The following is a 22,797-nucleotide window of genomic DNA, read 5'->3' as shown; positions in this document are numbered from 1 at the left end:
TGATGTCGGGGGTGTTGGTGGCACTGCTGTCACTGCAGAGGTGGCTCCAGGGTGTCACCCTGTCCCCAAGCTTATCTCGGGGGTGCTGGCTCCATGTCACTGTTGGGGGCTCCAGGGTGTCACCCTGTCCCCAGGCCAATCTTGGGGGTGTTGGTGGCACTGCTGTCACTGCAGGGGGCTCCAGGGTGTCACCGTGTCCCCAGGCTGATGTCGGGGTGTTGGTGGCACTGCTGTCACTGCAGGGGGCTCCAGGGTGTCACCGTGTCCCCAGGCTGGTCTCGGGGGTGCTGGTTCCATGTCACTGCAGGGGGGTCCAGGGTGTCACCGTGTCCCCAGGCTGATCTCAGCGGTGTTGGTGGCACTGCTGTCACTGCAGAGGTGGCTCCAGGGTGTCACCGTGTCCCCAGGCTGCTCTCAGTGATGTTGGTGGCACTGCTGTCACTGTTGGGGGCTCCAGGGTGTCACCGTGTCCCCAGGCTGATGTCGGGGGTGTTGGTGGCACTGCTGTCACTGCAGGGGGCTCCAGGGTGTCCCTAGGCCATTCATCCCCACGTCCCCCCGGTTCCGTGGAGCAGCCCCTGCCCCTCCCCATCCTCCTGCCCCAGCACATCCCAATCCCAATCCCAATCCCAATCCCAATCCCAATCCCAATCCCAATCCCAATCCCAATCCCAATCCCTGGGATTTCCGCCGCGGTTTCCAGACCCAGCCGGCCCCGCTGTCCCTTCCCCCGGGGCCATCGATCGCCCCCTCCGTGTCCCTGTCACGCTGCTGCTGCCCCCAGGCGCATTCCCGACTCCCTTTTCCAGGACATCCCACTCCTCCCCCCACTTTTCCATCCCCTCAATCCCCGCTCCCACCTTCCCTACCCCAAAATCCCGGGCGGGGCCATCCCAGAGGCTCGCGGGGTTTTTTTGGGATGTCCTGGGCCGTATCCAAGGAGGGAGGGGAGGGGAGAAATCCCGTGGGGAATTTCTGTGGAGAGGTCCGGGGGTTCCCGCTGCGCTGATGCGAAGGGTGGACCGGCTCCCGGTGGGATGCGGGAGGAACGGGAAGATCCAAAGGCTCGGGAGAGCTCCTTTGGAGCCGGGACTTTAAAGGAACATCAAAAGCAGCCAAGGAAAAGATACAGAAAGGGGAAAAAACCGGCGGGGGACACAAAGGACGCGTTTGTCTCCAGAACAAGTGTCTGGAGAGGCTTCACCCACAGCGGGCTGGAGCTCCGGGATCGGGATCGGGATCGGGATCGGGATCGGGGCTGCGGCTTCCCGGGAGCTCCGGCTCTCCTTGCGGGAAGCCATTTCCACCTCGGCGGCGCTCGCCCAGCCGGAATCAGAGGCAGGCCGCGGTGTTTACTCGCAGGAGATGAGCAAATTGCAGGCAGCGAGTGCTCAGCTCCTGAAATCCCGCTGCTCCCGCTCCAGCCTCTCCCCCTCCATCCTCGCCCTCCGCTTCCAGAGGTGACCCGGCTGGGCTGTTCCCGGTGGGAAGGGGGATTTGGGGTGGGTGAAGAGCGGGGAGAGGCTGCTCCAGCCGCCTCGCTGTGGTTTTGGGGTCGGCGCTGGTTTCCCGGCCTCTCCCGGAGGTGCTGTCACCCGTCGGTCCCGCTGCGTGTCGGTGATTGCGGAAAGGCGCGATGGTTTTGGTTGGAAAAGTGATTAAAAACTCTCCTCATCCCAATCTCCTGCCACTGGCGGGGGTGGCGCCCACCCCATCAGGGCGCTGGGAATGGGAGAGGCATCCTCAGGGCGGGAATGGGGAAACTGAGGCACGGCGGGGAGAGACGGGGTTGGATTTTCCAGCGGGGATGCAGCAGCACAACCTCCGGCAGCGCCGGGGCTGGAATCGCAGATCTGGGGCTCTTTCCCTCCGCCTCTTCCTGCTGAAGCTGCTTTGGGGGATTTTTTTACATTTCAAACCTTTTGGGTTGTTTTTTTAATCCAGGAATGTCCCCACGGGTGTTCCCTGTCCCCAGCTGGGCCAGCAAATCCAGAGAGCTGAGCCGTGTCACCTGCCACCTCCGTGTCCCTGTCAGTGTCCCCCAGGGCTCATTCCTGGGTGCCAGGGCTTGTCCCTTGTCCCCCAACCGCTGTCCCTTGTCCCTTGTTCCCTGTCCCTGTTCCTTTCCCCCCATCCCTTGTCGCCTGTCCCCTTGTCCCCTGTCCCTGTCCCTGTCCCTGTTCCTTGTCCCTTGTCCCCTGTCCCCTGTCCTTTGTTGTGTCCCTGTCCCCTGTCCCTGTCCCTGTCCCTGTCCCTGTCCCCTGTCCCTTGTCCCTTGTCCCCCTGTCCCCTGTCCCCTGTCCCTGGCCCCTGTCCCTGGCCCTGTCCCCCTCCCTTGTCCCCCTGTCCTCTGTCCCCTGTCCTCTTGTCCCCTTGTCCTCTTGTCCCCTTGTCCCCTGTCCCCTGTCCCCTGTCCCTGTCCCTTGTCCCCTTATCCCCTGTCCCTGTCCCTTGTCCCCTGTCCCCTCTCCCCTGTCCCCTGTCCCTTGTCCCCTCTCCCTTGTCCCCCTGTCCCCTGTCCCTGTCCCCTGTCCCCCATCCATTGTCCCCTGTCCCCTGTCCCCTGTCCTTTGTTGTGTCCCTGTCCCCTGTCCCCCATCCCCTGTCCCCTGTCCCCTGTCCCTTATCCTCTGTCCCTTATCCCCTGTCCCCTGTCCCCTGTTGTCCCCCTGTCCCCTCCCTGCTGCTTCCTCGCCCTTGGCCTTGCTCCCGTCCATCAGCGATCCCGAAGATGCCGTAATTGGGTTATTTTTGGGAGATTCTGTCACCCGAGGCAGAGCAGGGACCGAGAGCGGCCCAGCCCCGGCCGAGGTGGCAGGGACGGAACCAGGAGCGTCAACCTCACCCCAAAAAACATCTCCTGTCCCTTATCCCACCCTAATCCCTGTCCTGGGGCGGGCTCAGCCCCTCAGCAGGATCCCCAGGGTCTCACGTGGGATTCATTCCCGGCTGGACATTCCCGCTGGAGACACAGGGAAAGGAAATCCAGGGATAAAAACCCGTCTGAATTTATTGAGAGGTGAATAATTAACGCCGGGAGAGGCGTGGGGTGAGGAGAGGACACCACGTGTCCCCTCACTGGGGCTCTTCCCAATCCCAAATCCCATCCCGACCCCATCAGGACCTTCTCCTGCCCCTCTGAGATCAGCGACACCTCCCCACCCGCGTTTTTTGGGGAGAAAACGAGCGTTTTTAGGGCTGCAGCTCCCTCAACCCGGCTGGGACATCCCTGGGATCTCCCTTCTCCCGGGAATATCCCGAGCCCATCCCGATCCCGAACGGGGAAGCTGAGGGGCGAGCAGCAGCCTCAATATTCATGAGGCTGCAGAGGATCCAGGCTTTTAAATATTCATCAGGCACTGGCAGCAGGAAAATCGGGGAGACGGCGACGAGCAGCCCCCTGAGTCCCCTCTGCGGGGACACAGGGGTGGCTTTGGCTTGGGGACATCCTCGTGGTGGCACCTGCGGAGCTGGGATGGGGGTGACGGTGTCCCCAGGTTCACATCTGCCTGCCTCGCACATCTGGGAGGGGCCGGCCCCTTCCTTCAGTCGAGGGGTCCGGTTTGAAGAAAACCTAATCCGATTTGAACGCTAATCCTGTTAACATTGAGATCGGGATTAATTCCGGGTTAATCGGGATAATCCTGACAAAATGTTGGGCATTAGACGTTGGATGAATTATTGCTGCCGGCGGCGGGAACGTTTTTAATTTGGTGGCGAGACGGGGACAGGGGAGAGAGGGGAGGGGGCTGGGAAAGCGGCGATGGAGAGGCCACAATCTCTTGGATGCGGGAGATTCCTGGAAAAAACCCCTTTGGATGGTGCTCAGAGCACCCTGGACCTCTGGTTTCTTCCATTTTTTGCCCAAATTACCTCGGGTTTTTCCTCCTTTTCTTCCCAGCCGGGCATCTCCCGGCTCCTCCATCCCCAGGGGCAGGAGCTGGGATGGTGGAATTCCTTCCTGCGTGGAATTCATCCGCTCCTGGCTGGTGGAGCTGAGGGAAAACAGGGAGCAGAGGGGTTCGGTTTCACCGGGATCCTGCCGGGATCAGATGTCCGAGCAGGGCAGCACCAGAGCCGGGAGTGTCCGGGGCTGGGACGGGCTGGGATGCAGCTGGAACCCGGGGGAGGATGCTCAGGCTCGGGAGGCGGTGCCTGGGGACCGGGAATGCTGAATTCCTGCTGGGAATGCTGGGTTCTGGTCAGGGATGGTGTGTTCCAGTTGGGAATGCTGGTTTCCAGTCAGGAATGCTGGGTTCTGCTCAGGAATGCGCTATTCCTGTTGGGAATGCTGGTTTTGGGTCAGGAATTCGGTATTCCAATTGGGAATGCTGGTTTTGGGTCAGGAATTCGGTATTCCAGTTGGGAATGCTGGTTTTGGGTCAGGAATCCTGTATTCCAGTTGGGAATGCTGGTTTTGGGTCAGGAATCCTGTATTCCAGTTGGGAATGCTGGTTTTGGGTCAGGAATTCGGTATTCCAGTTGGGAATGCTGGTTTTGGGTCAGGAATTCGGTATTCCAGTTGGGAATGCTGGTTTTGGGTCAGGAATCCTGTATTCCAATTGGGAATGCTGGTTTTGGGTCAGGAATTCGGTATTCCTGTTGGGAATGCTGGTTTTGGGTCAGGAATCCTGTATTCCAGTTGGGAATGCTGGTTTTGGGTCAGGAATTCGGTATTCCAGTTGGGAATGCTGGTTTTGGGTCAGGATCCTTTCCAGGGAGGAATTTACATCCTGCCAGGAGCAAGGGGGTGTCTGGAGGCTGCTGGAATGTCTCGTTCCCTGCTCCCATTCCCATTCCCATTCCCATTCCCTTCCCTTCCCTTCCCTTGGAATTCCCAAGATAATTTAAATTTTTTAGTATTTCTAGTTCATTTATTTCTTTTTTCACCATTTTTTTTTTTCACCCATCCCACAGATCCCACAGATCCCATCACATCCCATTCCATGGATCTTATCCCATGGATCCCATGGATCCCATCCCACAGATCCCATCCCATCCCATCCCATGGATCCAATCCCACAGATCCCATCCTGTCCTATGGATTCCATCCCACCCCACCCCATCCCACGGATCCCACCCCATCCCAGGGATCCCATCCCATGGATCCCATGGATCCCATCCTACCCCACCCCACAGATCCCACCCCACCCCACGGATCCCATCCCATCCCACCCCATCCCATGGATCCCATCCCACAGATCCCACCCCACAGATCCCACCCCATCCCAGGGATCCCATCCCACAGATCCCACCCCACAGATCCCACCCCATCCCACGGATCCCATCCCATCCCACAGATCCCATCCCACAGATCCCATCCCACGGATCCCATCCCATCCCACAGATCCCACCCCACAGATCCCACCCCATCCCACGGATCCCACCCCATCGGAGGCCCCGGCAGCAGATGGGATCCGCGGGGGGCGCTGGGATTAAGCCATGAGAGGGGGATTAGCAGGGATTAATCCCGATCCGTGTCCAGCCAGGGGCCGGAGCGGGGCTTTGTGCTCTCGGTAAATAACGGGGGCTGCAGCTCCAGCCCCAGCTCCATCTCCAGCTCCAGCCCCAGTTCCAGCTCCAAGGATTTTTCCAAGGATTCCGGGGCCCCCTCGCCCCCATCCCCATCGTGCAGACGGCCAGGAGCTGCCAGGACCTGCCAGGAGCTGCCAGGACCTGCCAGACCCCACCAGGGCCATGCCCGGCCGCGCTCCCGAGCCCCCCGGGTGCCCATGGGGAGGGATTTTGGGGGGTCTGGGGGCTCCCAGCCCCCAAGCCGGAGCTGCCCAGCCCAGCCCGGGAGGCTCCTCCCGGTGACGGTGACAGGAGGGGTGGCTGTCGTGGACAGGAGCCGCTGGTGGCACTGGGACAGCGAAGCTTCGTCCATCCCAGGTCGGTTTTTGGGGTTTGTTTCGGGGGGTTTTGGGGTCCGAGGGGGTGCGGAGCTCGGGATTGGGGCGGGAATTTGAGCTCTGTGTGTCCCGGGAGTGTCCCCGAGGGGGTGGCAGAAAGGAAAGGAGTTTCTCCTGCTGCTGTCCTCGTCACCAGGAATATTCTGGAAGGTGTGGGATGGACGGAGGGGTCGGGCAGGACGCGTTTTCTCCTTGGGATGGCCCCGGCACGGCCCTCGGAGCCTGCGGGGCTGGGACAAACCCGGTGTCCCCTCCCCGAGGGTCCCCGGCAGGGACAGGGGGTGGAAATCTTCATCTCCGGGAGTTGTTGGCGGCAGCTGCTCCATCCCGGGGTAAAATTCCTTCCCCACGCATTTTTCCAATTTCTTTTCCCTCCTCTCTGCTTTGAAGTGACCCGTGGGATATCCAGGGCTGCTCCTGTCACCTCTGTCCCCCTCCCGACCCCTCTCCCTCTCCCCCTCCCCATCCAAGCAGCTTTTCCCGATCCAGAGGGATGATCCCGCTCCTCCTTTCACTTTTTTTGGGTTTTTTTTGGCTTCCCAAAAGATCTGCCGGGTCCTTGGATCCTTCCCTGCTCCCCTCCGAACATTCCACCCTCCCAGCTGGGGAGGGGTGTGGAAGATGAGGATGAGGATGAGGAGAGGCAGGAATGAGGAGGAATCCTTATCTCTCTCCCGGCAGAGATAATGGAGCCGCTTCCATTTCCAGCGGAGGGATCCTCGGGGCTTTTTTAGGAGCTCAAAGAATCCCTTAATTGTGGCTTTTTTTAGCCCTGGGGAGACAAAAGACCCAAAAAAAAAAAAACCTTCGACAAAAACCCCCGAGTCTCCCTCCATTCCCCATCCCACCGCTTCTAAATAAAGCTCCAGGGGAGGGGGGAAAGGGATGGGGATGCTCCTGTCCCTGCTGGAGTTGGGGATTCTTCCCGCTGTTCCCATTCCCGGAGCTGCTGCCTCCTCCAGAGGGGCTGGGAATGCTCCTGAATCCACCTGAGTCGGGGATTCTTCCTCCAGAGGGTCTGGAGATGATCCCGAATCCACCTGAGTCGGGGAGTCTTCCTCCAGAGGGGTTGGGGATGCTCCTGACCCTGTTGGAATGCGGGATTCCTCTTCCTGCCTTTTTCAGAGGGGCCGGAGATGCTCCTGACCCTGCTGGAATGTGGGATTCTCCCCCCTGCCTTTTCCAGAGGGTCTGGGGATGCTCCCGAATCCACCTGAGTCGGGGATTCTTCCTCCAGAGGGTCTGGAGATGCTCCTGACCCTGTTGGAATGTGAGATTCCTCTCCCTGCCTTTTCCAGAGGGTCTGGAGATGCTCCTGACCCTGCTGGAATGCGGGATTCCTCTCCCTGCCTTTTTCAGAGGGGCTGGAGATGCTCCTGTCCCTGCTGGAATGTGGGATTCCTCTTCCTGCCTTTTCCAGAAGGGTTGGGGATGCTCCCGAATCCATCTGAGTCTGGGATTCTTCCTCCAGAGGGGCTGGGAATGCTCGTGACCCTGTTGGAATGTGGGATTCTTCTCCTTGCCTTTTCCAGAAGGGCTGGGGATGCTCCTGAATCCACCTGGGTCGGGGATTCTTCCTCCAGAGGGGCTGGGGACGATCCCAAATCCACCTGAGTCTGGGATTCTTCCTCCAGAGGGTCTGGAGATGCTCCTGACCCTGTTGGAATGCGGGATTCTCCCGCCTGCCTTTTCCAGAGGGGTTGGGGATGCTCCTGACCATGTTGGAATGCGGGATTCCTCTCCCTGTTTTTTCCAGAGGGGTTGGGGATGCTCCTGACCATGCTGGAATGCGGGATTTCTCTCCCTGCCTTTTCCAGAGGGTCTGGAGATGCTCCCATCCCTGTTGGAATGTGGGATTCTCCCCCCTGCCTTCTCCAGATGGGTTTTTTGGGATCGATGGGGTTTTTGGGATCAGCTTTTCCCATCACCACGGGGGCACTGCCAGGGATCCAAGCTTTGCTCCAGCGGGATTCCCTCGGCTCGGGAGGTTCCCGGGGGGGTTCCATCCAAGCTGATTTAATCCCGGGGGGAGCCGTGAGTGCTTGGTGCCCCTCTCCCAGCCCCCATCCCACCCCCTCAGCCCCCAAAATTCCACATTTTTTCCTGGCGCCGCTTCCCCCTGGCCTTGAGCGCGTTTTGTTGCTCCCTCACTCCCTCCCCGAGCATTCCCTGCTGGAATTCCCACTCTGGCCAGCCGGGAATTCCATGATCCAGCTGCAGGATTCCCGGTTTGGGGCTGGCTGGGTGGGAAATGGGTCATTTCGCAGCGGGAGCGGGGACAGGAGCAGGGGGGGCCATGTCCCCTCCCTCCACCCCTCCAGTGCCACCAGGGCGGGCTCAGATCCCGCAGGGAACCGGCTCGGCCTCCACCGGGAATTTTGGGGCTGGAGAAACCCCCGGGGAGGGGTCGGGGTGTGGATAAAAGGGTCCCTGGAGGGGCAGGACTGAGAAATGAGGGGGGACAGAAGGTTTTTGTGGGGTTTGGGGTTTATCCTGACCCCACAGGAGATGTCCCCTGCATGCCCTGGCTGGGGCAGGGGTGACAGGGGTGACAGGGGTGACAGCGGTGACAGGGGTGACAGGGGACATCCATCCTGGCACTGCCTGGAGCCCTCAAGGCAGGATCAGGACCTTCCCCCCCCCAAAAAAAAAAATCAGGAATTCCACAGGGATGGGCAAAGCTGCTTTGGGGTGAGCAAGGCCAGGTCCCCCCTGCTCGGGACGGGCTGTGGGCGCTGCCCGAGGGGCTGGGGGACAGCGGGGACATCCCAGGGGTGGCAGGGACAGGGATGTGAGGGGGTTGAGGTGTCCTTTAATGCATCATCCTGGAGCGGGAGAAACCATCAGCCAGGCAGAGCCATAAAACCCGATTTTCCCGGGAATTAATGGGCTGCTGGAGGCCACGGTCGGAGCAGTTGTTGTCCCCTCTCTGAGCAGCTTTTGTCCCCTCCCCGGGCATCTCAATTCCCATTCCATGTCCATCCCTGGAATGTCCATGGAATTGGAAGAGGAACAAACCCCCCAAAATAACACTGGGAATTTGGGAATTGTGTCCCCCCACCCCTGCAGGATCTGTCTTTTCCAGCACCCAGGGATGTGTGGGGGTCCCATGATCATTTCTGGGGGTTCCATGATCATTTCTAGGGGTTCCATGATCATTTCTGGGGGTCCCATGATCATTTCTGGGGGTTCCATGATCATTTCTGGGGGTTCCATGATCATTTCTGGGGGTTTCGTGCTCATTTCTGGGGGTCCTGTCCCCATCTGTGGGGGTTCTGTCCCCATTGTGGGGGTCTCGTGCTCATCTGGAGGGGTCTCGTCCCCATCTGGGGGGTCCCATGATCATTTCTGGGGGTCCTGCACCCATCTGTGGGGGTGCCATGCCCATTGTGGGGGTCCCATGATCACTTCTGGGGGTTTCCTGCCCATCTGTGGGGGTCTTGTGCCCATTTCTGGGGGTCCCATGATCATTTCTGGGGGTTCCATGATCATTTCTAGGGGTCCTGTTCCCATTTCTGGGGGTCCTGTGCCCATCTGTGGGGATCTCGTGCCCATTGTGGGTGTCTCTTGTCCATCTGTGGGGGTCTCATGCTCCTTTTTGGGGGTCCCATGTTAATTTCTGGGGGTCTCGCCCCCATTGTGGGGGTCTCGTGCCCATTTTTGGGGGTCCCACGATCATTTCTGGGGGTCCCATGCCCATTGTGGGGGTCCCGTGCCCATTTGTGGGGGTTCTGTCCCCATCTGTGGGGGTCTTGTGCCCATTTTTGGGGGTCCCACGATCATTTCTGGGGGTCCCATGCCCATTGTGGGGGTCCCGTGCCCACAGGGCTGCTCTGATTTTGGGGAAGGGGGGTCTGGGCCGGCTGTGCCCCGGTGCCGGTGACAGTTTTGGGGACATCACATTGAGCAGAGCAGCAGGGCAGAGCAGTCCCTTCGGGGCTAAAAACCCATTAACTTCCATCTTCCCTGGGTTTGGGAGGGTTTTTTGTGTGGTTTGACCGATTCCATAAATTATCCACAGCGGGTGAGCCTCGGTGCCCGCGGGCAGCGGGGGCTGGGCTCACCTGGGACAGGAAAAGTGTCCCCGTCACCCCCGGGGGTGGGGACAGGGACAGGGGGCGGGGACGGGGGGGATGCGGGGGTGGATGGAGAGATGGATGCAGGGATGGAGTATTGGATTCAGGGATGGAGAGATGGATGCAAGGATGCAATTAGGGATGCAGGGATGGATTTAGGGATGCAGGGATGGATGCAGGGATGGATGCAGGGATGGATGGAGAGATGGAGAGATGGATTCAGGGATGCAGGGATGGATTTAGGGAAGGAGGGATGGATTCAGGGATGCAGGGATGGATTTAGGGATGCAGGGATGGATGCAAGGATGCAGGGATGGAGAGGTGGATTCAGGGATGGAGAGATGGATGCAGGGATGGATGCAAGGATGGATTTAGGGATGCAGGGATGGATGCAAGGATGGATTTAGGGATGCAGGGATGAATTTAGGGATGCAGGGATGGATTCAAGGATGCAGGGATGGATGCAGGGATGGAGAGATGGATTCAGGGATGGATTTAGGGATGCAGGGATGGATGCAGGGATGGATACAAGGATGGATTTGGGGATGCAAGGATGGATTTAGGGATGCATGATGGATTTAGGGATGCAGGGATGGATGCAGGGATGGATGCAGGGATGGATGGAGAGATGGAGAGATGGATTCAGGGATGCAGGGATGGATTTAGGGAAGGAGGGATGGATTCAGGGATGCAGGGATGGATTTAGGGATGCAGGGATGGATGCAAGGATGCAGGGATGGAGAGGTGGATTCAGGGATGGAGAGGTGGATTCAGGGATGGAGAGATGGATGCAGGGATGGATGCAAGGATGGATTTAGGGATGCAGGGATGGATTCAGGGATGGAGAGATGGATTCAGGGATGTAGGAATGGATGCAGGGATGGATTTAGGGAAGGAGGGATGGATTTAGGGATGCAGGGATGGATTGAGGGATGCAGGGATAGATGCAGGGATGGATTCAGGGATGGAGAGATGGATTCAGGGATGGATTTAGGGATGCAGGGATGGATTTAAGGCAGGGTGAGTTCCCAGGAACAGGAACAGGACAGGATCAGGGGAAACATCCAGGAAGGCAGAGCCAGGCTGAGCTGCAGCCCCGGGCCCCATCCCATCCCATCCCATCCCATCCCATCCCATCCCATCCCATCCCATCCCATCCCATCCCATCCCATCCCATCCCATCCCATCCCATCCCACCCCATCCCATCCCATCCCTGCGCTTCCCTAAGGATCCATCCGAGCTGGGATCTGGGGTCAGCATCACCCCAAAGCCAGAGCCAGGTACCCAGAAACCACAGCCTTGATGGTGGGGAGCCCCAAAATCCACCTCCTCCACCCCAAAATCACCCCCGGGAGGGGTCAGGGCTGTGTCCCACGGCCCCAGGGATGGGAGCAAGGAACATTTCGGTCCATCCCTGCGTTTTTTCCTGGATGTGAGGCTCTGCCAGGGCTCTTTGTGCTCCAACAACAACAACCGAGCCCAGCAGTCAATTTTCCAGCAATTAACTACGGCGAGAACATTTCAAGTCCTCCCAAACCCCGCCTCGCAGGATTAATTAAATCTTCCAATTAATGTCTTGTTTAAATGGCGATGATGGCTGTTATCATTTCATATTGATTTCTTTCCTTTTTTCCCCTTCTCTTTACCCATCTTAAAATAGAGCTGTTGTCCCTTTCCAGCTCCGCCTTTCCCACACCCAGGGAGCTGTTTGTTCCCTCTGTTGGATTTGCCAAAATTCAACAAGTGTCTGGAAAATCTTGGATTTTGAGGCGTTATTGACAGGCAGCAGCGCCAGCCACAAATTTGGGGATATTTGTGCCAAAAAAAAAAAAAAAAAAAAAAAAAATCTGCATTTTTCCGTGTCCGTGGCGTGAAAATTAAATTCTCCCCGCTCCAAACCCGAAGGCTTCGCTCTCTCCCGGCTCCCAGAGCCGTGAACTTCCCGCTGCTTCCAGAAGGAGCCGGGAGATTCCCGATTCCCGGGAATGGAGTAATGGATGTGTGAGCTCTGGGAATTGCCAGGGTTATTCCAGCGGCTCCTGCCGGGTTTGGGTCCGGGGGTTTGCCGGGGTGGGAGCTCAGAGGCACCAGGATGGTGTTGGGAAGGTTCATCCCGGAGCGGGAAGAGGGAGAGAGGGATGGGGTTGGGAATGGGGTCGGTGCTGGGAATGGGAGGTGGAGGAGGATGGAGCTGGCACGGGGGGTGGGACACGTCAGGGCCTGAGCTCGGCTGGGAATGGGGGATGGAGGATCCCGGGATGGGGATGGATCCCTGGATGTGGATGGATCCCTGGACATGGATGGATCCCTGGATGTGGATGGAGATCCCTGGATGTGGATGGAGATCCCTGAGTGTGGATGGATCCCTGGATGTGGATAGATCCCTGGATGTGGATGGTGATCCCTGGATGTGGATGGAGATCCCTGGATGTGGATGGTGATCCCTGGATGTGGATGGTGATCCCTGGATGTGGATGGTGATCCCTGGATGTGGATGGATCCCTGGATGTGGATTGAGATCCACGGATGTGGATGGAGATCCCTGGATGTGGATGGATCCCTGGATGTGGATGGATCCCTGGATGTGGATGGAGATCCCTGGATGTGGTTGGATCCCTGGATGTGGTTGGATCCCTGGATGTGGATGGATCCCTGGATGTGGATGGATCCCTGGGTGTGGATGGAGATCCCTGGGTGTGGATGGATCCCTGGACATGAATGGATCCCTGGACATGAATGGATCCCTGGACATGGATGGATCCCTGGATGTGGATGGAGATCCCTGGGTGTGGATGGAGATCCCTGGATGTGGACAGATCCCTGAGTGTGAATGGATCCCTGGACATGAATGGATCCCTGGACATGGATGGAGATCCCTGGACATGGATGGAGATCCCTGGGTGTGGATGGATCCCTGGACATGAATGGATCCCTGGACATGAATGGATCCCTGGAAATGGATGGATCCCCGGATGTGGATGGAGATCCCTGGGTGTGGATGGAGATCCCTGAGTGTGGATGGATCCCTGGATGTGGATGGAGATCCCTGGATGTGGATGGAGATCCCTGGATGTGGACGGATCCCTGGATGTGGACAGATCCCTGGACATGAATGGATCCCTGGACATGGATGGATCCCTGGGTGTGGATGGATCCCCGGGCATGGATGGAGATCCCTGGATGTGGATGGAGATCCCTGGATGTGGATGGAGATCCCTGGGTGTGGATGGATCCCTGGATGTGGATTGAGATCCACGGATGTGGATGGAGATCCCTGGACATGAATGGAGATCCCTGGATGTGGATGGAGATCCCTGGATGTGGATGGAGATCCCTGGATGTGGATGGAGATCCCTGGATGTGGTTGGATCCCTGGACATGAATGGATCCTTGGACATGGATGGATCCCTGGATGTGGATGGAGATCCCTGGATGTGGATGGAGATCCCTGGGTGTGGATGGATCCCTGGACATGAATGGATCTTTTGGTGTGGATGGGGATCCCTGGACATGAATGGATCCCTGGAAATGGATGGATCCCTGGATGTGGATGGAGATCCCTGAGTGTGGATGGAGATCCCTGGATGTGGACGGATCCCTGGACATGAATGGATCCCTGGACATGAATGGATCCCTGGACATGAATGGATCCGGGATGAGGACAGATCCCCTGGCTCAGCCCCACCCTCAGGCCCAGGGCAGGATTTCCGAGGCTGTCCCATGACCAGGGGTGGGACACGATGACCTCTGTGGATCCCTCATCCCCAATCCCCGATATTCCCACACCGGCCTCTCCATCCCGGCACCGCATTCCCGAGGAAAAGCGGGAGCAGCCTCCCCCAGGGCTGCTGGGACACCCATCCCTGTCCCCTGTCCCCTTCCAGACCAGGAGCTCCCGGCACTCCCAGGGCTCCCAGCCTGGCCTGGCCGACCAAGCCAAGCTCTCCTTCGCCTCGGCCGAATCCCTGGAGACGATGTCGGAGGCGGAGCTGCCGCTGGGATTCAACAGGATGAACCGGTTCCGGCAGAGCCTGCCGCTGTCCCGCTCCGCCAGCCAGACCAAGCTGCGCTCCCCAGGTACCCGCGACACCAAAACCTCCAGCTCCCCAAAAATCCCCGGGAGGAGCGGGAGGATTGGCCTCCAGCTCCCCAAAAAACCCCGGGAGGAGCGGGAGGATTGGCCTCCAGCTCCCCAAAAAACCCCGGGAGGAGCGGGAGGATTGGCCTCCAGCTCCCCAAAAAACCCCGGGAGGAGCGGGAGGAACCTCAGGGTGGCCCTGGTGCCTTCAGCAGGGTGAGGTTGGGTGGTCAGAGATCCCCAACTCCTTGTTTTGGGAACCCCAAAAACCTTCCACCTTCACCAGGACAAGGTTGGGTGGTCAGAGATCCCCACAACCCCTTTTTTGGGTACCCCAAAACCTTCCACCTTCACCAGGATGAGCTTGGGTGGCCAGAGATCCCCAACCCCTTTTTTTTGGATGCCCCAAAACCTTCCGCCTTCACCAGAGTGAAATTGGGTGGCCAGAGATCCCAAATCCCGTTTTTTTGGGTCCCCCAAAACCTTCCCCCTTCACCAGGATGAGGTCGGGTAGCGTGAGATCTCCAACCCCTTTTTTTGGGTACCCCAAAACCTTCCATCATCACCAGGACGAGGCTGGGTGGCCAGACCTCCCCAAACCCATTCTTTTGGATACCCCAAAATCTTCCCCCTTCACCAGAACAAGGCTGGGTGGTGAGAGATCCCCAAACCCATTTTTTTGGGGTACCCCAAAACCTTCCACCATCACCACGACAAGTTTGAGTGGCCAGACCTCCCCAAACCCATTTTTTGGGTACCCCAAAACCTTCCCCCATCACCAGGACAAAATTGGGTGGCCAGACCTCCCCAAACCCATTTTTTTGGGGTACCCCAAAACCTTCCACCATCACCAGGACAAGGCTGGGTGGCCAGACCTCCCCAACCCCATTTTTTTGGGTACCCCAAAATCTTCCCCCTTCACCAGAACAAGGCTGGGTGGTGAGAGATCCCCAAACCCATTTTTTGGGTACCCCAAAGCCTTCCCCCATCACCAGGACAAGGCTGGGTGGCCAGACCTCCCCAACCCCATTTTTTTCCCGGCTGCCCCAGAGCCCTCCAGGCCATCCCTGTCACCCCTTTGGAGAAGGGGCAGGGCCAGGCCTGACTCCGGGGTGCTCCCTGTGCTGCCAGGGGTGCTGTTCCTGCAGTTTGGGGACGAGACCAGGCGGGTGCACATCACGCACGAGATCAGCAGCATGGACACCCTGCACGCCCTCATCGTCCACATGTTCCCGCAGAAGCTCACCATGGGCATGCTCAAATCCCCCAACACCGCCATCCTCATCAAGGACGAGTCCCGAAACGTCTTCTACGAGCTGGAGGATGTCCGGTGAGCAGCTCAAATCCCGCCTGGAAACCCATCCCGAGCCGGGAAATCTGTGGGATGAAGGGGAAAGGGGTGGTGGGTGTGGAGATGGGGTTTTTCAGGCTCTGTCTCCGCTTCCAGGGACATCCAGGACAGGAGCATCATTAAAATCTACCGGAAAGAGCCGCTCTACGCCTCCTTCCCAGCCTCGCACATCACCAACGGCGACCTGAGGGTGAGAGGGGACACGGGGACAGCCCGGGAGGGTGGCAGGACCTGCGGGAGCGGGAGCAGGAGGGAGAGGAAGCGGGAGAAACTGGGAATGGATGGTGTGAGGCTGGGATTTATCCTGCCTGCTTCCAGAGCTGCCTGGGGGCTGACAGCAGGGTTAAAAAGGTGGGGTTCAGGGAATTAAATCATGGGGGGAATTCATAGGGGTAAATCAATCATCGGGATAAATCACCCTGCTGCTGGCTGGGAATCACAGAACCCCAGAATCCCAAAATAACAGAATCACAGAACCACAGAACCCCAGAATCCCAAAATAACAGAATCACAGAACCACAGAACCCCAGAATCCCAAAATAACAGAATCACAGAACCACAGAACCCCAGAATCCCAAAATAACAGAATCACAGAACCACAGAACCCCAGAATCCCAAAATAACAGAATCTCAGAATAAGAGAACCACTGAATCCCAGAATCACAGAATCACAGAACCACAGAATCCCAAAATCCCAGAACCACAGAATAACAGAACCACCAAGTCCTAGAATAACAGAATCCCAGAACCACAGAATCCCAGAAACCCAATCCACAGAATCCCAGAATCCCAAAATCCCAGAATCCCAAAATCCCAGAATCCCAAAATCCCAGAATCCCAGGGTTGGAAGGGACCTCTAAAACCGAGTCCATCCCAGCCCTAACACCTCAACTAAACCACGGCACATCCAGTCTTTTACAAACACCCCAGGGATGCTGAGTCCACACCTCCCCGGGCAGAACATTCCAGTATTTCCTCACCCTTTCCGTAAAAAACTTTTTTCCCGATATCCGGCCTGAATTTTAAGGCTGCGCGCTCCCGCTCTGCCAGCTGCTCCTGGAGAAAGAGCCCGACCCCACCTGGCCACAACCATTTCAGGGAAATTGTGGAGTGCTGAGGTCACCTCTGAGCCTCCTTTCCTCCAGGATAAACATCCCCAGCTCCCTCAGCCGTTCCTCCAAGGGAAGGGTTTGCCAAGGCAAGAGCAGGGCAGGGCTCACTCCGCGCTCACCCTCCCGCCCTATTCCCGCAGCGGGAGATGGTCTACACTTCCCGGGAATCCTCTCCCACCCGCCGGCTCAACAACATCTCCCCGGCCTCCCACCTGGCCTCCGGTTCCCCCCCGCCCGTGCTGCAGTCCTCGTCGCCGTCCCGCTCCCGCATGTCCTACAGCGGCGGTCGCCCACCCTCGTACGCCGGTAGCCCGGTGCACCACGGCGAGCGCCTGTCCAGCCTCCCCCCGGCCCCGGGCGTGTCCCCAAGCCCCAGCGCCATCCTGGAGCGCCGAGACGTGAAACCGGACGAGGACCTGGCGGGCAAGAACGTGGTGCTGGTGAAGAACGAGGGGCTGTACGCCGATCCTTACGGGATGGTGCACGAAGGGCGGCTCAGCATCACCTCCACGCAGTCGCTGGCGGGCATGGGGGACCCGTTCGGCTACTCCGGGGGGCTCTACAAGCGGGGCTCGGTGCGGTCACTCAGCACCTACTCGGCGGCAGCGCTGCAGACGGAGCTGGAGGACAGTTTGTACAAGCCCAACGCGCCCATCTACAGCGACACGTACGGCCCCGGGCTGGGATTCCGAATGCCGCCCTCGTCCCCGCAGAAGATGGTGGAGCCCGGGCAGAGCCCGCACAGCCCTTACTCGGGCCCGCCGAGCCGCTCCTCGCCCGTGCGGCAGTCCTTCCGCAAGGATTCCTGCTCCTCCGTCTTCATGGACGGCCCCGTGGGCAAAACGCGTAACCCCAGCTCGTCCGGGCCCCCCGAGCTGTTCCCCGGCCCCGGAGAGCGGCCGCTCTCGGGCTTCGGATCGCCCGGAGCGGCCAAGGACACGGAGACCAGGTGAGAGGAGGGGTGGGGGTCCGGGCTTGGCTGCGCCGGGGGTTTTGGAGGAGCTGAGGAGGAGGAGGAGGAGGAGCAGAGGAAGGCGCTGCCCCTGCCCCAGCGCGGTGGAGGTGGCGGGATGGGGAATGAGGCAGCGGGTGGGGCTGGGTGAGAGCGCAGAGAGGGAACGAGGAGAGGGGGAGCTGCTGGTGACAGCCGTGTCCCCAAGCCCCGGCGGGGCAGGGATGGGGTGAGAGCAGGGCCAGCAGCAGCCGTGGGGTGCCCGGGGTGGCAGGGATGGGGTGCAGGAGCAGCCCGGGGGTGCCCGGGGGGCAGGGATGGGGTTCAGAAGAAGCCAGGGGGTGCCCGGGGGGTGTCAGACCCAGCCCGGGGGTGCCCGGGGGGTGCAGATCCAGCCCGGGGGTTCCCGGGGGTGTCAGACCCAGCCCGGGGGTGCCCGGGGTGTCAGACCCAGCCCGGGGGGTGTCCAGGGTGTCAGACCCAGCCCGGGGGGTCAGACCCAGCCCCTGACCCGTCCCCCCCGGCTGTTCCCGGCGCAGGGAGCGGATGGAAGCCATGGAGAAGCAGATCGCCAGCCTGACCGGGCTGGTGCAGAGCGCGCTGCTCCGCGGCTCCGAGGCCGAGACCCCCAGGTGAGGGAGGGCAGGTGTGGGACCCCCGGGATGTCCCTCCTGGGGGGGTCTGTCCCCCTCCCAGGGGACCCCGACCCCGGCCGGCCCGAGCTGAGCTCCTCCTCTCGTTGCAGCGAGAAGACCGAAGCCACCAACGGCGGGACCCCCCCGTCAGCGTGTGAGTGACCCCTGCAGGACCCCCCCGACCCTGGGGTGGGCTCTGCAGGACCCCCCGACCCTGGGGTGACCCGGGGTGGGCTCTGGGTCCGGCATCGCCCTCATCATCCTCCGCTTGTCCCCCCGGGCAGCCACGAGCCGCAGCGGGATGGGGACCCCGGTGCCAGCGCCACCGCCACCCTCGGCCAGCAGCACCCCCGCGGGACAGCCCACGGCCGTCACCCGGCTGCACATGCAGCTGCACCTGCACGACCTGCAGCAGAACGCCAGCGAGCTCCGCAACCAGCTGCAGCAGCTGCGGAAACTGCAGGTGAGAGACAGCCCGGCTGGGAACGGCTCCTGGGGGGACAAGGGGGGAAATGGGGTGGGAGCGGTGGGGAGAGCTCGGGGGGCCTGCTCGGAGCTGAGATTGGGGATCCTGCCTGGAGCTGAGATCAGGGATCCTGCTCGGAGCTGAGATCGGGGATCCTGCCTGGATCCGAGCTCGGGGGTCCTTCCCAAATCCAAGCTCGAGGATCCTGCCTGGATCCAAGCTCGGGGGTCCCGTCTGGATCCGAGCTCGGGGGTCCTGCCCAGAGCTGAGATCGGGGGTCCCATCTGGATCCGAGCTGAGGGAACCTTCCCTGAATCCAAGCCCAGGGATCCTTCCCAAACCCGAGCTCAGGGATCCTTCCCAAGTCCGAGCTCAGGGATCCTTCCCAAACCCGAGCTCAGGGATCCTTCCCAAATCCAAGCTCCGAGATCCTTCTCCACTCCAATCGCAGGGATCCCTCCCCACACTGAGCTAAGGGATCCTTCCCAAATCTGAGCTCAGGGATCTTCCTGGAATCCAAACTCAGGGATCCTTCCCAAATCCAGGCCCAGGGATCCTTCCCGGATCCAAGCTCAGGGATCCTTTCCCACACTGAGCCAGCGGATCCCTCCTCACTGCAACCCCAGGGATCCCTCCCCACTCCCAGCTCAGGGCTGCTCCCTTTCCCATTCCCATTCCCCATTCCCCATTCCCCATTCCCCATTCCCCATTCCCCATTCCCCATTCCCCATTCCCCATTCCCCATTCCCCATTCCCTATTCCCATTTCCCCATTGTCCATTTCCCATTGTCCATTTCCCATTCCCCATTCCCCATTCCCCATTTCCCATTCCCCATTTCCCATTCCCCATTTCCCATTCCCCATTCCCCATTTCCCATTTCCCATTCCCCATTCCCCATTCCCCATTTCCCATTTCCCATTCCCCATTTCCCATTCCCCATTTCCCATTCCCCATTCCCCATTCCCCATTTCCCATTCCCCATTCCCCATTTCCCATTCCCCATTCCCCATTCCCCATTCCCCATTCCCCATTCCCCATTCCCCATTCCCCATTCCCCATTCCCATTCCCCATTCCCCATTCCCCATTCCCCATTCCCCATTTCCCATTCCCCATTCCCTATTCCCATTCCCCATTCCCCATTTCCCATTTCCCATTCCCCCTTCCCCATTCCCCATTTCCCATTCCCATTCCCTATTCCCCATTCCCTATTCCCCATTCCCCATTTCCCATTCCCCATTTCCCATTCCCCATTCCCCATTTCCCATTCCTCATTTCCCATTCCTCATTTCCCATTCCCCATTTCCCATTCCCCATTCCCCGTTCCCATTCCCCATTCCCCATTCCCCATTCCCCATTCCCCATTTCCCATTTCCCATTCCCGATTTCCCATTCCCCATTCCCTATTCCCATTTCCCATTCCCCATTTCCCCATTCCCATTCCCCATTTCCCATTCCCCATTCCCCATTCCCTATTCCCATTCCCCACTCCCCATTTCCCATCTTGGGGGGTCTCTCCCAGCCTGACCCCCTCCTCCTCCTCCTCCTCCTCCTCCTCCTCCTCCTCCCCGCAGCTGCAGAACCAGGAGACGGTGAAGACGCTGCTGCGGCGGACGGAGACGGAGATCAGCGTGCGGGTGACGGACACGATGCGCAAACACGAGGACCCTCTGCAGCGCCAGCGCAGCTTGGTGGAGGAGGAGAGGCTCCGCTACCTCAACGAGGAGGAGCTGATCACCCAGCAGCTCAAGTGAGCCCGGGCAGGGGCCGGGAAGGGCCGCGGAGCCTCCCCGGGAAGGGGCTCGGAGCTTCCCCGGGAAGGCGCTCGGAGCTTCCCCGGGAAGGGGCTCGGAGCTTCCCCGGGAAGGTGCTCGGAGCTTCCCCGGGAAGGGGCTCGGAGCTTCCCCGGGCAGGGACACGGAGCTTCCCCGGGAAGGGACACGGAGCCTCCCTGGGCGGGCGGGGGTGCGGAGCATTCCCGGGAAGGGACACGGAGCCTCCCCGGGAAGGGACACGGAGCTTCCCCGGGAAGGGGCTCGGAGCATCCCCGGGAAGGGGCTCGGAGCCTCCCCGGGAAGGGACACGGAGCCTCCCCGGGAAGGGACACGGAGCTTCCCCGGGAAGGGGCTCGGAGCTTCCCCGGGAAGGGGCTCGGAGCTTCTCCGGGCGGGACACGGAGCTTCCCCGGGAAGGGGCTCGGAGCATCCCCGGGCCGTGAAGGGGTGCGGAGCATTCCCGGGAAGGGACACGGAGCCTCCCCGGGCTGGGCAGGGGTGCGGAGCTTCCCCGGGAAGGGGCTCGGAGCATCCCCGGGCGGGACACGGAGCTTCCCCGGGAAGGGGCTCGGAGCATCCCCGGGCCGTGAAGGGGCTCGGAGCATTCCCGGGCGGGGCACGGAGCCTCCCCGGGAAGGGCAGGGGTGCGGAGCCTCCCCGGGAAGGGACACGGAGCTTCCCTGGGAAGGGGCTCGGAGCATCCCCGGGCCGTGAAGGGGTGCGGAGCATTCCCGGGAAGGGACACGGAGCCTCCCCCGGAAGGGACACGGAGCCTCCCAGGGAAGGGACACGGAGCCTCCCCGGGAAGGGACACGGAGCCTCCCAGGGAAGGGACACGGAGCCTCCCAGGGAAGGGACACGGAGCTTCCCCGGGAAGGGGCTCGGAGCATCCCCGGGCCGTGAAGGGGTGCGGAGCATTCCCGGGCGGGGCACGGAGCTTCCCCGGGAAGGGACACGGAGCCTCCCCGGGAAGGGACACGGAGCCTCCCCCGGGCCGGGGCTTGGCCCTGAACAAGGAGGGGTCCCTGCAGTGACCACATCCCCAAATGAGGGGGGTCCCTGAACGACGGGGGTCCCCACTCAATGGCCACGTCCCTGAGTGGGGAGGGTCCCCCTGCAGTGACCATGTCCCTGAATAAGGAGGGGTTCCTGCAGTGACCACGTCCCCAAATGAGGGGGGTCCCCAGCCCGGAGTTCCCCTCTCCTGCTGGGCACCTGCCACTCTCGGGGTTCCCCACCCTCCTGACACAGCAGTGCCCCCCCAGTGCCCTCCCAGTGACCCCCAGTGACCCACAGTGACCCCCAGTGCCCCACAGTGACCCCCAGTGCCCTCCCAGTGACCCACAGTGACTCCCAGTGACCCACAGTGACCCACAGTGACCCACAGTGCCCTCCAGTGACCCACAGTGACCCCCAGTGCCCCCCAGTGCCCCCCAGTGACCCCCAGTGACCCCCAGTGCCCCCCAGTGCCCCCCAGTGATGCACAGTGACCCCCCAGTGCCCCCCCAGTGACCCCCCTGCCCTCCTCCTGCCCTCCCAGTGACCTGGAGAAGTCCGTGGAGAAGATCCAGAAGGATCTGGCGCACAACCACCGGCTGATCCCGGTGCAGGAGCTGGAGGAAAAGGCCGTGGTGCTCAAGCAGCTGGGGGAGACCCTGACGGACCTGAAAGGTGAGGAGGGGGCTTTGGGGGGGGGGGGGCAAGCAGAGCCTTCCGGCATTTCCCTGCTCCATCCCTGCCTGGGATGCTCCAGGATGTCCTGGACTTGCACCTGGGATGCTCCAGGATTTCCTGGATCTGTGTTTGTACCTGGGGATGCTCCAGGATTTCCTGGATTTGCACCAGGGATGCTCCAGGATTTCCTGGATCTGTGTTTGTACCTGGGATGCTCCAGGATTTCCTGGATCTGTGTTTGTACCTGGGATGCTCCAGGATTTCCTGGATCTGTGTTTGCATCAGGAATTCTCCAGGTTTTTTGTCGCCCCTGGATTTGGGTATTGGCACCTGGGATGCTCCAGGTTTTCCCTGCCCTTGGATTTGTGTGTTTGCACCCGGGATGCTCCAGGATTCCCTGGATTTTCACCTGGGATGCTCCAGGTTTTCCCTGGATTTGCACCCGGGATGCTCCAAGATTTCCTGGATTTCTCTTTGCACCTGGGATGCTCCAGGATTCCCTGGATTTGCACCCGGGATGCTCCAGGATTTCCTGGATTTCTCTTTGCACCTGGGATGCTCCAGGATTCCCTGGATTGACACCTTGGATGCTCCAGGTTTTCCCTGCCCCTGGATTTGTGTGTTTGCACCCGGGATGCTCCAGGATTCCCTGGATTTCTCTTTGCACCCGGGATGCTCCAGGATTTCCTGGATTTGCACCTGGGATGCTCCAGGATTCCCAGAATTTGCACCTGGGATGCTCCAGGATTTCCTGGATTTGCACCCG

At 60.2% G+C, this 22,797-nt stretch overlaps 1 protein-coding gene across 1 annotated transcript in view; it reads left to right on the top strand.

The window, feature by feature from the left end:
• The window catches only part of SRCIN1 (SRC kinase signaling inhibitor 1), an 86,186-nt gene that overhangs the window by 46,024 nt on the left and 17,365 nt on the right, over nucleotides 1-22,797 (top strand). Inside the window, exons 3-11 of the mRNA XM_058858091.1 lie at nucleotides 13,874-14,066; nucleotides 15,199-15,397; nucleotides 15,515-15,608; nucleotides 16,671-17,479; nucleotides 18,022-18,114; nucleotides 18,228-18,271; nucleotides 18,402-18,580; nucleotides 20,157-20,332; nucleotides 21,898-22,028. Of these exons, the coding sequence (XP_058714074.1) occupies nucleotides 13,874-14,066; nucleotides 15,199-15,397; nucleotides 15,515-15,608; nucleotides 16,671-17,479; nucleotides 18,022-18,114; nucleotides 18,228-18,271; nucleotides 18,402-18,580; nucleotides 20,157-20,332; nucleotides 21,898-22,028 (1,918 nt within the window). The remainder of the gene's footprint in view (nucleotides 1-13,873; nucleotides 14,067-15,198; nucleotides 15,398-15,514; nucleotides 15,609-16,670; nucleotides 17,480-18,021; nucleotides 18,115-18,227; nucleotides 18,272-18,401; nucleotides 18,581-20,156; nucleotides 20,333-21,897; nucleotides 22,029-22,797) is intronic.

The sequence above is a fragment of the Poecile atricapillus genome, chromosome 27 (assembly GCF_030490865.1).
Source record: "Poecile atricapillus isolate bPoeAtr1 chromosome 27, bPoeAtr1.hap1, whole genome shotgun sequence".
Lineage (NCBI taxonomy): Eukaryota > Metazoa > Chordata > Aves > Passeriformes > Paridae > Poecile > Poecile atricapillus.
Note: the sequence above shows the minus strand (reverse complement) of the source record. Positions and strands in the feature narration are given on the sequence as shown.